This window comes from Lycorma delicatula, chromosome 2, assembly GCF_047948215.1.
Source record: "Lycorma delicatula isolate Av1 chromosome 2, ASM4794821v1, whole genome shotgun sequence".
In the NCBI taxonomy this organism is placed as follows: domain Eukaryota; kingdom Metazoa; phylum Arthropoda; class Insecta; order Hemiptera; family Fulgoridae; genus Lycorma; species Lycorma delicatula.
In genome coordinates this window covers 196,130,604-196,148,035 of record NC_134456.1, presented here as the reverse complement: position 1 = coordinate 196,148,035, position 17,432 = coordinate 196,130,604, and the positions used below count along the sequence as shown (strand labels likewise).

General features: G+C 30.0%; 1 protein-coding gene across 1 annotated transcript in view; it reads right to left on the bottom strand.

Annotated features, from left to right (window-relative positions):
* The window catches only part of LOC142320345 (pickpocket protein 19-like), a 33,733-nt gene extending 20,257 nt beyond the window's left edge, over window positions 1-13,476 (bottom strand). Inside the window, exons 1-4 of the mRNA XM_075358049.1 lie at window positions 13,333-13,476; window positions 10,796-10,970; window positions 9,114-9,256; window positions 7,040-7,196 (exon numbers count right to left, since the gene is read on the bottom strand). Of these exons, the coding sequence (XP_075214164.1) occupies window positions 7,040-7,196; window positions 9,114-9,256; window positions 10,796-10,970; window positions 13,333-13,355 (498 nt within the window). The 5' untranslated portion in view covers window positions 13,356-13,476. The remainder of the gene's footprint in view (window positions 1-7,039; window positions 7,197-9,113; window positions 9,257-10,795; window positions 10,971-13,332) is intronic.
* Window positions 13,477-17,432: the final 3,956 nt, after the last annotated feature.

Here is a 17,432-nt window from a genome sequence, read left to right as displayed (position 1 = left end):
TGGCGTAATATTTCCTGGAAGATAAAAATATTTTTTAAAGAAATGGGTACTGAATCTATTTACTAAAAATGTTATTGCAGCTGATACGTTACTGATTGAGCTTCATGATGTTTTCACGATGTAATATATGATGTTTTGGCATGCTTCTTAAAGTGAATATGGAAATTCATTTACAGAAGCACTAACATTATTAATCCCTTTCAGCACATCTTACCTCTGCAAAAAGGGTCTTTCATCTAAAACTGAAATATATGAATAATCTTTTATCACTTGAAAACAATTTGCTTTTGTGTATTTCTAACATAGATCACTGTATGGAGAAACTTTTGAGAAATGAAAAACAAGTGCATACATCTCATTAATTAATTTTCTTTACATGTGTACTTATAAATGCAAGTAAATTATTTATAATAATTTTTTTTTTCATAAGATAATTTGATTATTGTTTATGTGTAAAGTTATAGGTTAATTTCACAACCCACAGGTTGAGAAATGCTGGATTAGATCATGTATTTCTTCATACATCCTATTTATCTCTTCATCTTCTGATAAAATGGTTGAAATATAAACCTGATTTTTTATACAGGCTTTGAATGAATTCTTAAAATAATTTCCCTATTTTAAATTTAAGAGAATAATAATATTTCCTTTAATATTACCAAAATATTTGTAATAACATACTTTTGTCATAAAAATCTTGTTCATTACTATTCTACCTCCTACACTTCTGGTGTTTGATTTCATGGTAATTTATTGTAATCTCCTGACTAAAAGGCCTGTTACCAGTTCACCTTATCTCTTATTTACTTACACATCTAATTTGAATCCAGGCATTTCCTGTTTACCTCTCTTATTTATATTTCTGACATTCTACAATCTGGCTCAAAGAATGCCATGATTAATCTTTCACATATTTCCTTTTGAATAGCTCCCACATAGAGTTACTCTATTACAATTACTACTACAATTACTCTTTTTTCCCCTCAGTTTTACCCCAAAAACATTGTCATACAAATTAAAAATGGAAAAATGTAACATATTTCATCATAAAATTTTGCTGTAGTTTTCCATTGTTTTTAAACAAACAATATGCTTTAAATTTTATTTGTTGAGGCTGCATTAATTCTCAATTAATCATTGCTTTCAACAGCTACTAAAAAAGTTGCTATTCCCTTTCAGGTTTAATTCAGAATCCTAACTCCTAAGTTTTCCACTCTTGTCACCTTTGGGATATCCTCATCTTCCTAAAGACCATTTACCTTCAGAAACTTAATATATTGCAGCAGTTTCTTGTCATGACACAGCACTGCTTTTTAATACACCTAGGATTTAGGCAGGTAACCCCATTGTACGAGTTATTCCTATTACATCAGTCCAGGACTGCTTATTTAGCTATGCCTTTTGCAGCAGCTAGCCCACATATTTAGGATCTGTTTTACAAATTTGCTACTGTAACTCATTCAGTAGCTGAGTTTCACTCAAGAGATTTAGATAAACAAACACATAATAACAATATATTCAATATTTTTTTAATAAGAAAAATTCCCAGGCTAGGGCTGCCTGTAAATGTGATGAGATTGTGTTAATTCATCAGAAAATGAGGGATTTTCTGAGTCCACATTTAACCAGATTCTGACATCACTTTTTAATCTATGCTCGGAGCTTTTATTTCTTTTAATAGAAAAATCAGGGCCACCCAAATTCAGGCTCTGAAGAAATATGGTAAAGAACAAAATGTCAATTAGTTCAATTCACCGGGAAGTTAATTAATCAGGAACAAAAAAATTGCTGTTAAAAAATTTGAACACATAGAGAAGGAAAATGCAAAACTAATTAATGATATATCACAAGTCACAAAATGAGATACACTCCCAATAGCAGCAAATTAGAATAGAGAATAATAAAGTATTTGGAATTCCACAGACCAAAAATTAGATCTCCTCAGTATTTTGAAGGCCATCAAACTATCCCTTCACACAGAGTATCAACTGTTAAATCATCAACAGTCATAACTGTTAAGCTGTCTCTAGGGTGTCAAAATGTATTGTATTGTGGCTGCGAAAAAAAAGTGAGGTATGTAAACTACAGAAATTAATGATAAATTTAAGGAGTCTTCTGTCTTCATTAAGGAACACTTGTCTATTACTGCAATACTGTGCTGGAGATGGTCAGGGGGCTCAAAAACGATAATGAATTGGCCTTTGTCCATCATGGAAAAATCTTAGTCTATAAGAAAAATCTTCAATAAGGATGACCTGGATATATATATTTCAGTTAAAATCCTGTCAGTTTAATCACATTAAAAATATATTTAATTCTATGCACCAACCTGCTGATTTCATGTGAATATTACGGTGTACTACTATCAAATTATTCCAGTTTGTAATTCAACTTTTGTATTTAGTATGAATTTAATCTTAAAACCTATGTTTAATTTTAATTAACGTTTATCTATAAATAGAAATTTAGTTTCCAGTTGTTCGTGAACTGATTTATTTGTCTCCATTCTGGCTGATCTGTGGTGTGATAAGATTGTTTATTTTAATATTAATTTTCTCTTTATTAATTTTAATTTATTTAATTTCTTTAGTATCCGAGTTTAAATAAATATTATTTATAATGTATAGTAGTATATTATTAGTAGCTAAACAGTATTATATAGTTTTATAGATTTATTTCTCTGTATTAACTGTCATTTTTTATATTCAATTTGCCCTACCACTGGTTTTGATGTGATGCCTTTATAAGAGATCCATTTTTTTTTTACTTCTTAATTATAGGTTTATGTAATAATGATTTACTTTACTACCTTTGTTTTTTTGAAAATATTGTTCCACATGGGATGGGGTTAAAGCAAGAGTGTTTTTTGTTTTTTTTTAATTCTCTTTATCTTTCTTTTCACTTTTTAGAAATCTTTCTGGATTTTTTCTTTTCTATTTAATTAATTTCATATTATGGTACTAAGTGACAACTTTTATGATGAAATTTCTCATGAGTGTTATGAGATTAATGATATTAACTTTCAGCCAAAACTTTATACTAGAAATACCTGTTACTAATCTCTAATGTTTTTCAAAGCCTAAACAAATTTTGATGAATTTGCATACATTATTCAAAATTGTAAAACAAACCCAATTTCATACAATATTAACAAAAACCTGGATAGTTGATATTAACGACACTGATTATAATTTGAATGGATACTCAGTAATACATGAGCCAGATAATTTAAATAAGAGTAATGGAATAAGTGTATTTTATAAAGATAAACTGAAAATAAATAGATTAAACTATGAATTTCTTGAAGCTAATTCGATAATAATAAACCTAGTGGTACAGGAAAATCTTGGCATTACTTGTATCACACTTTATCGTTCTCCTTCATCTTTTATTGATATTTTTTTTTAATTTCCTTAATGAGTATTTCACAAATTTTTTTAAAATGTAATAATGCTGTCCTGATTGGTGATTTGAATATTCATTTGCAGAGCAAAACCAATATTGAAATGAATATTTCAATATAATGTCCTCACTGCTTCAAATCATATATTAATAAGTCTATGAGAATTCATAATGATTCAAGTACAATCAATCACATCTTTTTTAAAAATTCAAATATTGAATCTGATAGGATTTTAGGTTCAGTAATCAAGACCAGTGTTACAGAACATTATTGCATATGTCTACAACTGTGTTTAAACAAGATAAAAATATTAATTCATACAAACCTTACTGAAAAAATAAATTTAACCGATTTAATAACAGGTCTTAAAAATAAAAGTTGGGATGAAATGTCTAGTGTCAACACAACTGTAGACAATTTAGTTTATTCTCTTTTAAATAAACTGTGGCATCACATAAAAAATGCAACAGTTAAAAATATAATATCCCATAAATTTAAGCCTTTAAAAAATTGGATAACAACTGTTTAATTAAATTTAAAGAGAGTGTAATCTATTTTGCAAGAAACTTGCCAAACAACCTTTTAACACTTTTTAAAAGCTGAATAGAAAAAATATAGAAACCTTCTTAATAAACTTCTAAAACGAATATGAATACTATAATAAAAAGATTTTCAATCTAAGGGTAGTAGTAAAAAAACATGGGAATGTTGAAATGAACTTTTGGACATTAAATGCAACGATGCATCCCCTGAAATAGATCCAGATACCTTTAACAAACATTTAACAGAAATATGTAAAATATATGCAGAAAAGTTAATAAATGAAAAAATTAATATCTTAGATCTTCATAAATATCTGGATTTGGCACTATCATCCTCTCACTTGTTGTTCCTAACAACTAATGAAAATGAAAGTATGAGTACAATCAAATCTTTCAAAAACAACTCAGCACCTGATATCAACAGAATAAGTAACACCTGTATTAAAAAAAAATCTTCACCCTACATAGCAAAACCTATTTTAATAATAATTAATAGAAATAATGGGCTTATTACACAACTTTTCTAAAATCATGGAAAAAGTAATCAAATAATGACTAATTAACTATTTAAATAAACACATTGTATTTCATACAAATTAATATGGCTTCCAGGGAAAAAAAAGCACCCAAGATGATATTACTCATTTAATAGATATCACAAAAACTTTTAATCATTAAATAAAGACTCTGGCAGATTTCCTGGATTTGGCCAAGACCTTTGATACCATCCCACATTCTAGACTTCTAAGGAAAATGGATTAACTGGATATTCATGGCATACTTCTTAGCTGAAAAAAAAATAGATCATAATTTCTTACCAGGAACAGCAAAATCAATATGGAAAACATTTCTGAATATCATCAGCCCCAGGGAACTGTCCTATCTCTTATACTATTTTTAATATATATTAATGATTTATTGAAATTAAATACAAATGGTTATGAGATTATTTCCTTCACTGATAAGACAGCATTAATTTTCACAGGTCCATCCTGGGATGAAGTTAAAAAATTAACTGAACTGGACCTTGGCACTATTAAATCTTGGTTCACAAAGCATATATTAACACTTAATACCAAGAAAAGTGCTGACCTCTGTGGTATAAGTGATAGCATCTCGGCCTTTCTAATCCAGAGATTCTGGGTTCAAATCCTGATCAGGCATGGCATTTTCACACGCTAAAAAATTGTCATTCCATCTCATCCTCTGAAGCAATACCTAATTGGTGGTCCCAAAAAATACTAAGAAAGGTATATTTATAACCTTTTCCCCTACCAGACCATGATCAACTGACTAGTCTTACTAATTTAATTGTGCACTTATTAGATTGTGATTCACTAGCAACTTCATCATGTCAGTGCCCAAAATTAGAGAAAGTCCCATAGGTAAAATATCTAGGTGTTAAAATCGACTCATACTTAAGATGGAATCATCATATAATCTTTGTGTACGCTTAAATACTTAACATTTAAATTCAATAAAATAAACAAATTAAAAGACACCAGATCATACAGGTTAATTTACTTTGCATATGTTCAGTCAGTATTAATATATTTCATAAAGGCATAAGGTGGGCTTTACTCTACTAAACAGCTGTTTCAAGAATTCCATGTATAACTATCAGGCTATTGTATGTTAAGAACCAACAGTTATGTATAAATAAAAATAAATATACATTTATCCATCATGATCCATATTACAGTCTATGAACATTATCTAATACTTTTGTAAATATTGATACTGACTTAAATGTACGTAGAGGACAATTTAAGTATATCTTGGAAAAATCAATCATTTACATTGCACATCATTTTATATACAGGAATCTTACCAAGAAGGTCACAAAAGTATGGATGGATGGATTATGTCTACTGGCGTTTTTAATTTTTCTATTTAATTAAAATTTTGGTAGTCTTTGGTTCTATAAAATCTATTTTGATGTAACTTAGTTATCAGGTATGCTCTATATATAATGTATTAATAAGTATATATTTTTTATGTTAAAAATATAATTTTATTATTAAACCAAAATTAATGCTGTAGTTTTTTGGCTGAAAGATAATTTTAATGTTATTTTCTACTACCTATATGCAATATGTTATTATAATTTTAAGACATCTATAATTGTCTTCTTTTTTCATTTCTGCTGAAAATATAACAGCTCATACCTGTGGGAGGATTTTCCTTAGCAGGTATTAATTTTCTATATATGTATGATATCTTACTCTATTGTAATTCAGAAATAAGGAAATAAGTTTTATTTACTTATTTTATTTAAATGAAATTTAATATAATATTAGATCTTATATACTTTTTGTCCATATCCTTAATGTGTGTCTTTATGAGTCAGAAACAAGCCTCAGTAATTTTAATTTTAGTTGAAAATATAGTGTAAAATTTTTTTTTACAACACTAATCCACATGTATCCTGTGTGCAGTTAATTATCGCTACTGCGTAGCTGCTAAAGGGCAAATGGTCAGTGATCCCAAAGGCAGCTAGAGTGTAGTCAGCAAGGCAGCAAGACCTCCAGATTAGTGGCAGTTGATCTATTTTCACTAAGGATGACCATAAAATTCACTGTAAATAATTTTATATTAGTAAAAAATGAACATTAAGCTTAAATTTTGTACAGTTTGTATTTTAAAAGTTAATTATTTAGCACAGAAATGATATTGCTTTGGTTAACATAGCTCACCTACACAAGGAAAAGCTTTTGATTAACCAATAGGTACAAGAATTGTTTAATATCTTCTTACTGTCACTAAAGGTTGATTTCACTTCACTTAACTGACATACATTTCAGTTACTTATTTTTCATAATATACTAAAATTAATAAATTTATTTCTATCCTGAATCAATCAATCCTTGCTCAACCAAAAATTTAATAAAGATACTGCTAACAAATTTGAAATAAATTATTTTATGTTTTAAAAGTGTATTAGTCAAAATTTAAATGTGTATAAAACAATTGTAACTTAGATTAAAGGTGAATATGGAAACAAGAGAAACTAGAAAGAGAGAAATTACTTTCTCCCTATAAGAAGATAAACTTATTTAAACTATAGTTATTTTCTTTGTATTCATTTACTCACAGAATATCCAGCAGGACGAAATGTATCATATGGAAGGCGATGTTCCTCTGGTGGAGTCAACATAAAAATTTCCACACCAGTTGTCTTTCCTGCAGCATTATTTCTTAATGTTTCAAATTCACCATTTTTTTTTTTAAAAGTTGATGTTGAATTTGACCTAAGATTTAAAAATAGGTTTTGCATAAAAACAATTTGATAAATAAAGACAGAAAATAGCTAATAAAATAATTTTGCTTAATAATCTATATTATCATAAAGTTTTAATACACCATTATTTGACCCTTAGAGCTGAAATCTAGTGGAATCTTTCAATAGCTGTAACTCAAAAATTAAGCCAAGACTTATGTTTATATGGAATTTTAAAACTATTTTGATCAGAGGAACTCACCAATAAAGTATAGTAGAAACTTCTTAACAATATAGTAGATATGTGTGTGTGGGGGTTGTGCATGTGTGTGTGTGTGTTGGTGTGCTTATTTGTTTACAAAGTTCATGAAAGTTGTTTTGTATTTACTACATTTATGTTTATAATAATTTAATAATCTTTTCCATTTCCATTACCTGATTTTCTGTATTTCTGAATTATTTTTATATATTGTCATAGTGTATGTTTAGATGTGTTGTACCAGTTTCAAACCATCTAATCAGTTTAGTTACATAAGAATATCTGCTGTTTCAAACTTGTTCTTGTAAGTTTAAATGATTTGTAAACCTCTTTTTGAAAATGATTCCAAAAGAATAAAATATTGGTGGATTGTCTTAATTTTGTCTAATATTTATCTTTATTTTGTAATAAGAATTTGGTGGCTTGATCACATTTAAATGGTCCGGAGTAAACCAACCACATTACAAATATCAAACTTAGCAACAAATATTTTTATTGTTATGACACAATTACTACATTCATCTTTCATTAATAATTATAATTGGGCCATATGCTAATAGTTGCCAGATTAAATAAAAATTACTTGAGTATTCATGCTTCATGTCTTGTATTATGTTTTTACCGTTTTGTATAAAATTTAATTAGTAAGCTAGCTAAAAAATATTAAATAAGTATTTATAAATAAGTAAACAAATTTGATTGATTGTAAATAAAAACACAAATTACAATGATGTAATTAAAATAATTATTACCAACGATTTTAATTAAAATTAGAAAAAAAGGCAGGCAGGCCTACGAGAAATATAAATCATTTGAAATTAATAATTTGTGCCTGGTGCACCACCATTAATCCACTCTGCTCCAGTAGCAGCTAAAATAAAAATGTGAGCACACAACAAACAGACAAACAAACCCATGCACCATCTTTTTTTATGGAGAGTGATTTATTAAAACAAGTCTGTCAGGGCTCACTTCACTCGTCCGACCGTGTAGCCAGGAGTCTTTGCCCCTGAACTCTTGGGGAATATTAAGTATTCTACAGAAATATTTTAAGGAAAGAAATATTAGTGTGTAGAGAATATTTTCTGAACATTTTTTTTTTTTTTTTTTAAAGGCTTAAGGAGCGAGTAGATATAGAATTTAATCGTTTTTAATTGAAATATAACGCTAGCTGTATGATAACAGGATGTTGGCTTGGGGACCCGTCTTCTTTGTTTAGTCTTGTGTGTGTTTGTGTGAGGTTGTGTTAGTGGTCACCTCTGCTGCTATTGATGCAGAGGTGACACATGAGGAGCCGGCCAGATACATTCCAACAACTCTCTCCCGCTAAATAAAAAGATACTTTTTTTACTGCTAAATATTAACTAACAATCCCTTTCTTTTATTAATAAAATGAAAAAAATAATCATAAGTAAATAAAAATTCAAATATTAAATATAAGTAAAAATAATCTATGCTTAGAAATTGATTTGCGGTACATACCACAGAAAAAGTGGACAACTACTTAATAAGTGCATCAAATATTACTTAAAGAAAATTTTAATTACACTTTCCACCCTTTTTTTTATACAAAAAGACCCTCTTTACTTCCTTATGCAGAAAGCAAACATGCTTTCAGTATTTTACCACAAAACAGATTAATACATTCCACAGAAGTAAAAAGTCAGACTCCTGATTTCTAATACTTACATGTTATGAAATTCAGCTGTTTTACTATTGAATGAGTAGCAAAATCCTTCCTCTGTTACTTGAGGTTGAAACATATCATTGCAGTCATAACCGGACCCTCTCCAGAAGCATTTGTTAAACATTTCTGAAATTGTTGGGTTAACCTTCATAAAACAATAAAAAATTTAATTACAATTTGTAATTTAATATGTAAATAAAAAAGTGACAGTAAACAACATAGATTTTCCATTGATTTTGTTAACTAGTCAACAGCATAATCATCAATGATGTACATTATATCTACAGTTTTGTAATGGTTTTATTCTTGTTGTTTATGAAAATATTTGTTCATGATTTATGAACAAATGAAAATGAACTTAAAATAAAAAAAAATTGAATTGTACACTGCAGAGTTCAAGCCAGTATTACTCATTTTAGCCAAGTTGATCAACTTATCTTCACTGGTCAATGAAGGTGCCGAAATACTAATTACCATACTCTAAATGGATGTTTATAATTCAGGGTGTTGTGTTATTTATTAAAACCTAGAATTAAATAGATTTTAATACTTTATTTTCATTCATATCAAGTGAATTTTCCCTTTCATTCAAATCATTTTAAACAACAAATTTTAATTAAAATAATATGCTTATATCTCTTATAATGTATGACTTTTGTAGCCCTTAAACAACAAACACTATTCATTTAACCACTTCTACCCCATTTATAGAGGTTATCAGATATTTTTACATTTGTATCTATTTTTATCCACCTTATTACCTCTTCCAAGGAAGCTTTTGCCTTTTCAGCTTTTTCACCTCATAATTTTACAGCTTTCTGTAATCCACTCTTAGCAACTATACTGATATGATCAGAGTTAGGAAATCTGGTTCTAGAAAGAAGTGTACCAGTTAAAAACATGTAAGACAAGAGGACTGTATGAAATCGATACTTGAGAGTATAGGATATTGGTTGTATGTTGATAAAAAAATTATCATTGAATAAATAGGAATGAAAAACAGCCAAACCAAACACCAAACCAGTCTGTTAACAACTTATCAAAAAAAAAATTAAATGAGGTAGATACTGAAATGCTAACAGTGTAATTCTCATTCTTTTGCAAGTCAGACATTTCAAGTAGACTTTACAGATTATAATAAAAAGTACTTTATATCAAAATATGAAAAAAAATGTTTATAATCCATCATGCTGTCATACATTGTAGTAAAGATTTAACCATTAGCTTTTATTTTTTTTTTAAAGTATTTTTTTGTAAAAAAAATAACTTTTTTAGAAATATGGTTGATGGCTGAGTCCATATAGTTTAAATAAGTTCCTAGGAAAACATTAAGAATTACAGAATAAGGTTTTTCCCATAACACTTGAAGATAAACAAGCTCTTAGAAATGAAACTAGGAGGCTACAAGTATTGAAGAATAATACAAATCCAGAAATAAAGAATAAATGCAAATTATAAATTTAATACTTGTTCAGTCACATTTATTTCAATTCTCTTAAAAATAAACCTAACACGCTCTTCTTTAACTCGGCTATATTTTTATTAGCATTGCGGTACAGCAAGCTAGAATTAAAGCACGATACCTTTTTATTTTGTCATGAGAAACAGTAATAAATGCTGCCAACTTTAAAGTAGTTATATAAAATACTAGTATTCATATTATATATAAAGATATCGCTTAAACCTCTTTCATGATTTCCACAATATCCTCATTTTTAAATTCATAAAGCCATGAAAAATTTACAGATTGATGAAAAGATACTGGATGGTTGTAATATGGGTAACGCATAAGAGACAATGCCATTAAAGATCTCAAAAATGCTTTTCTTGTTTCTTCATCAGAACTGTTTCCAAACATTCTGAAAGAATGAACAAAAATATAATAATTAAAAAATGCTGGATAATATAACTAATATATTATGTATATGATAAAACATTTCTCATTAATTATAAGATTAAAAGAATATTTTACGTTTCATTTAGTTTTAATAGAAATTAAGCAGATATCTTGGATATTATTATTACTAGAAATCATTTTTTTGTAAACAATATTTAATAGAACAATAATAATAACATACATTATTTAATTATAATATATAATTAATGATATCTAATAATAAAAATAATATCTATACAAATGACTAAACATTAACTTGAATATGAAACTCAATAAAAAATTTTTAAAAGATGGAATGATTCCAAAATATTTTAATATAAAATTAAATAGTACATCTATGGAAATAAAACTGCTATTGAGATGGCAAAAGTTATTTGAATTAGAGCATCTCTGAATAAGTAATATAGAAAGATATTGGAATTGTTAATAATGAAATTTATAATCTTCATTGCTGATAATAATTTTAAAATATAAAGTTATTAATGACTAACCAAAAGGCTTTTAAACCCTTCATTACAATGAGATTGATTGAGGGGGATTTCTTTGTATTTTTGTCTGTAGTTATATCCCATTTGACTCTTGTAGAATATTTCACATTCGGAACAGATCAGTTTAAATACTCCAGAGGCTTTGTTTGTTTGATGTTTACATTTTATATGTAATAATTTGTTTTGTTCTGAAGGCTGCATTATGTCGTTCAAACTTCAGTGAACTTCAGCACCAGTTACTGAATAGTCATTAATATAACTAGAAATGTTTTGAAGTTATTAACAGCATTTTATTATAAAATTGGGTTCAGTCTGTTGTGACAAAAGTTTAAGTTTAATTTTACATCAAAGACATAGACAAAGCTGATTTCGTGGAAGTAAAATGTATGGATATTAAAATATAATAAAATATTTTTATGATAATGTAACTGAATTAGTTCAGTATTAAACCTAATTAATACTTGTATGAGGAGCAATCACATAATATTTATGACAAATTTGCTTCACAATAAATAAATAAACCAACATTGAACTGAATAATGGAAATTTTACTGTTATTACATTTAAATCATAATTATTTTATAGAAATTATTGTGAAAAAGGTAAAATCTGTAAGAGAAACAAAACTGGAATATAGATACAAGGTTATTCAAAGCACATGAAATAGTTTAAATAATACCATTTACAAATTAAAAAAACAAGTATTTGATTATATTGGGTTAAAACGAAGGTAAACTTCTCAAATTGTGGAGCGATTGTTGAGGAAATCACATGCAGATAATTACCATGAACTTCTGGTAGACAGCAATAGTAGAAAAAACAGCACTAAGTCAATGTGAGAAAATATTCTGTTTGTTGAAGTTTGTTAAAAATCACACCTGTTGTGACAATGCAGGGATAATTTTAAACATACTTCCAGAAAGAAATTGGGTATTGTTGTACTCATGCACATGAATAACATGAAACAGTATGAAAAATTTTAGGAAGGCTGTCTCTGTGTTCTGTTCCTCAGACAGGCATTCTGGAACAAATGAAGAGAAAGTTTTTGTTATAGTTGGATCAACAATTAAAGTTAACTCATTAAGAACTGTGTGAATGAACAGACTCAGGCTGACCATTCCTGAGACATGTGGTTAATTCAAATGAAACCACCAAACAACATTGGTATCTATGACTTAGTATCCAAACCTGTATTAAAGCAACTGCCTTTATTAGGATTTTTACCTTAAAACTCTTAACTTCAAAATCAGCTGATTTATGACAAGTTTACTGCTAGACCTGGTAGGTTAAGAGAAAATGAATCATGTTAGACAGATGTCTACATGCAGTTTCCACATGTCCAAGTTCCCAATCTCAAGAACAACAGTTTGGTTAATTCTTAGTTAGATTGAAGATTAATTCCTACAAGTTTCAGCTGATGTAGGCTCAGCGAGAATTTATCTTTATTTTTGGAGTAAAATGCTGGAAAATTTTAAGTTAATGACTTTTCAAAATAACATATTTCTGAGGATGTGACAACGTTTCATGAGTATGAGACTGTGAATAGCCTCTATGTACAAATATGAAAAAACAGAAGTTCCTACATGGTTAGTAAACATGTACAATGAATCTGTTTTGCTCTCTTTCAAAAGCCATATATACAAGCCACTTTTCTTTTCAGAGTTTGCAAACACAGTGAAAACACTGGAAAATTGGCAGCTAAATATTTATTTATTTAATATTGAAATATTCATTGCAGCTTAATGAAGACATATATACGAGGGTTATTTTTTTCAAGGTCACGAATTTAAAACCACAGTGAAAATAAAAAAACTTTTATTTGTAACAAGTACTTACATAGTTACGCTATTTCTCCTCATAGTCGCCACTACGATTTAGACATTTGTCGTTGCGTAGTACCAATTTTTAATACCCTCGTCATAAAACGAAGCCGCCTGTGTTTTCAGTCATGTTTCTACGCACACAGTTTGCGGTACTCACTCACAATAGTGTAGAGAGCTGACCTTGAAATTTCAGGAAACGATCACACAATACAGAAATTTTGAACGATTTTCTCGAATTGCCTCATCCACTCGCTCAACGAGATCATCGGTTGACGCTCGCTTCCTTCCCTCACCGCCTGCATCATGAATATCTGTATGTCCTGCTTTAAAATTCCTGCACCATTATCGCATTTTGCTTTCACTCATTGAAGTTTCACCGTACATATTACTTATTCGTCGATGAATTTCAGCTGCATTACACCTCTCAGCCTGAAGAAATCGAATTACCGCACGCACTTCACACTTGGCGGGAGATGCTATTGTTGTAGACATGTTTACGTGCTAGCTGCGTGTTCAGAACTAAACGAAGTGACGTGGGTGATTGAAGGCCATATTTTTGTGCATATGTGTTGCGCAGAGTCTCTAGACTCTGCGCAACACATATGCACAAAGGTTCATCCTATTTTTGCGCGGTTTTTATTTCGCGACCGATCGGACCTTGAAAAAAATTACCTTCGTATTACATTTGTCTACAAAACAGATATTTTCACCCTTACCACAGTTGAGTGCCAATGGTAAGTCAATGAAAATTTGCCACAACTTTGGTTAGGACAAACAGGTTACAATGATGGTGGAGCTATTATGAGTATGAGTTATTTGCTTCAATTATTGGCATTAACCAGATGTAATTTTTTCTTCTGGAGGATTTTTTTCTATGAAGGATACTTACAGTTTTGTGGACTGCTGTAACTCTGATTGAAGAAGGTATTTTCAAAAATGAAACAGAATGGCTTATCATCTAGATATCCTACCTCTGAAAGCACAAGCATATTGAACATTTGTGCCTATCCCTTCTACTCTTAATTACTTATAAGAAGATTAATCTTCTATCCCTCCAATCGAGCTCTATTTCCCTCATTTTTTGAAACAGCAATTCCCAATACACCTTGTCAAAGCCTTTTTCTAAGTCTATAAAAGTCAAAAAGATCTTCCTATTAAGCCCAGTTCTTTTCTCTAATAACACTCTTAGTGTTATCGCTTCTCTAATTCCCTTACCAGATTTGAAACCAAACTGGTATTCTCCCAAATTTGCTTCAATTTTTCCTTTTATTCGGCTTTTAACAATGTTTAGCATTATCTTTGAAGTGTGGGATAACAAAGAGATTGTTCTGCAATTGGTGCAATCCATCACATTTCCCTTCTTAGGAATTATTACAGTTTTGCTATTCATATAATCTAGTGGTGGTATCGTTCCCTCTTCATAGCAACGTTTAATAATCCTATACAAACACTTATTTGTTGACTCTTCTAATTCTTTTAATTTTTCTGCTGGGATGTTATCTGTGCCTGTCGCTTTATCATTATTCAGGTTATTCAAGGCATTGACAAATTCTTTCTTAGATACAGGCGGTCCCATCATGTCTTTATCCACCCTATTTTCATCTTCCAGGTATTCCCTACTGTTAACAATATCCTTTCCTTCATATAGCTTCTCAATATATTTTTTCCACATGTCACCTACATAATCTAAATCAAAGAGAAGATCCCAATTTTTATTCCTTACCATATTTGTTTTCGTTCTCGATTTTATCATCATTGACTTAATACTTGAGTAAGCTCTGTCAGTTTTTCCTTTTTTTGAATCTACTCATTTCTGTCTTGCATCCACCTTTCTTTTTCCAGTCTGCATTTTTGATTAATCATGTTCTTTATCCTTTTGTACTTCTCCAGGTCTTTTCCTCTTAACTTCTTTCAGTCTTTGATGAGGTCATCCATTTTTCAGTGACGGATTTACCGCAAAGCAAAGCAAGCAGCTGCTTGAGGACTCACTTTGACAGGGGCCTCGAAGTAAAAAATTTTGAAAAATGAAAGTAAAATTAACAAAAAATAAAGAACATATTTATAATACTTTATGTATTACTTTTATAACTTATGTATAATTGTAATTGCTATCTTCAATTATGTAAAAGCTTCATTTATATTTATAGCATAGATTATAACGACAGTATTTAAAATTGGTTTGTCATGCAAACCATTTTTTCCCGCGCTTCATTTCCATGTGTAACAAAAAGATGGCGCCTTGGTCAAACGTTTTGTTCATCTTCGTCTAAACCGGCAGAGATTCTTGAAGCATCTTGTTTCGTTGCTTGAGTCAAAGATACAAGGTATGTATTCGAATCATACTATTTAAAAATTCAAACGAAAAATTAAGGTCAATAAGATTCATTAAAAAATGTATCAGGTTGTGTCTGATTATTTCTGTTATCATAACCTATATGTTTATCAAATGAATTTTTGTAGGATAATAGGCAACTGGAACTTCCAGGGGGGGGCCTCATAGGGGAAAGGGGGGCCTCAAAAATATCGATTTGCTTGGGGTCTCGTCCAAGGTAAATCCGGCACTGTCATTTTTCTATTTTTTTGGCCATCCATGGTTTCTTTGGTTCTAACTTGTTTAGCCCTATTATTTCCTTAGACGTTACTGTTATGGTTTCTTTCATTCCTTCCCATCCTTCTTCTCTGCTGATCAACTCATCTGTCATTATTTTCAGCTCCTTAACTCTTTCTTGAGTTTTCCTACATACCATTTATGCTGGCTAGCTGTTTTGTATTTCTGAAATCTAATATCACACTTTGCTATTACAAGGACATGATCACTATCTACGTCATATGCAAGGTACGAATGACTAGACTTTATTTTGTATTTATACTTATCCTTAACCAGAATATATTCTATCTGGTATCTCCTGTCATCTTTTGGCATTGTCCAAGTATACCTTCTTCTCTTGAACATTTCAAAGCATCTGTTAGTGACATTCATTCCATACTGTTCACAGAAATCTAGCAGTCTTTCACTTTTGGCATTCATTTTTCTTAATCCAAATTTGCCCATCCATTTTCGTTTAGTGTTTTCACCGACTGATGCGTTGAAATCACTGACTATAATTAGATTATCTTTGTCTTTAACAAACTTCATTAAATCATCTATCTGTTCATATATTTCCTCAACTTCTTTGTCCTTACTATTAGTTGTAGGTAAGTAGACTACGATAACACACAAATTAACAGGTTAGGCTTTAATTGTAACCATGATTACTCTGTCACTACGCTGGTATGTGTTCAAAACGTTGTTCTATCATTTCCCTCTTAAAACTAGTGCAACTCCATCTCTTCCTGACCTGTGAATAATTCTGAAATCTTCAGACCGAAAATCTCAGTTTCCTGCCCACCTAGTGTTGCAAATGTCCATTTCTGATTTCCTCATCACCATCTTAACTTCCTCTAACTTCCTAGCTTTTAAAAGTGTCCTTACATTCCATGTTCCTATTCTAAAAAGTTCCTTCTGATGTCTACTCTTTGCATTTGCATTTGCTTTCCTTCATGAAAATAATATTCCTATAAGTCTGCATTGATCAATAACTATTACATTTATATTTTTTATTACAATTATAAGTTCCTTCTTTAATAAAAAGTTGATTTAAGATAGATGTTGACTTAAAATTATAATGACCTATCATACACGATATTAGCTTGGACATTGCCCTGCGGAGATCCGAATGGGGGAATTGAAGCTTCGGAAAATTTTGAATTGGACACAACCATATTAGTACTTTGGGAATCCTATACAGGATAATTTATGTAGTGGTTTTCTGTTTCCTTCGGCATCCCCCTGCCATTGACCATGTTACTGGTTCCTCCACCTTTAGAGACAATTTCTCATCCCTGGGACAAGGGGTTACCTCATCCTTACCTGCTCATCCACCTTTGTCAGACTGTTGACACTTGGTAAGGGAGGACTCCTTATACCAGAAGTCGTTCAGTCATCATAGCTTCATTAGTATAAACAGGGTGCACCGAGCATCTGCTACTCGTGAAGGTGAAGTTGACTTTAGAGTGAGAGAGGCTTTAAGAGACTTTAATATATAGAGACTTTAAGAGGCTTTTAATATATAT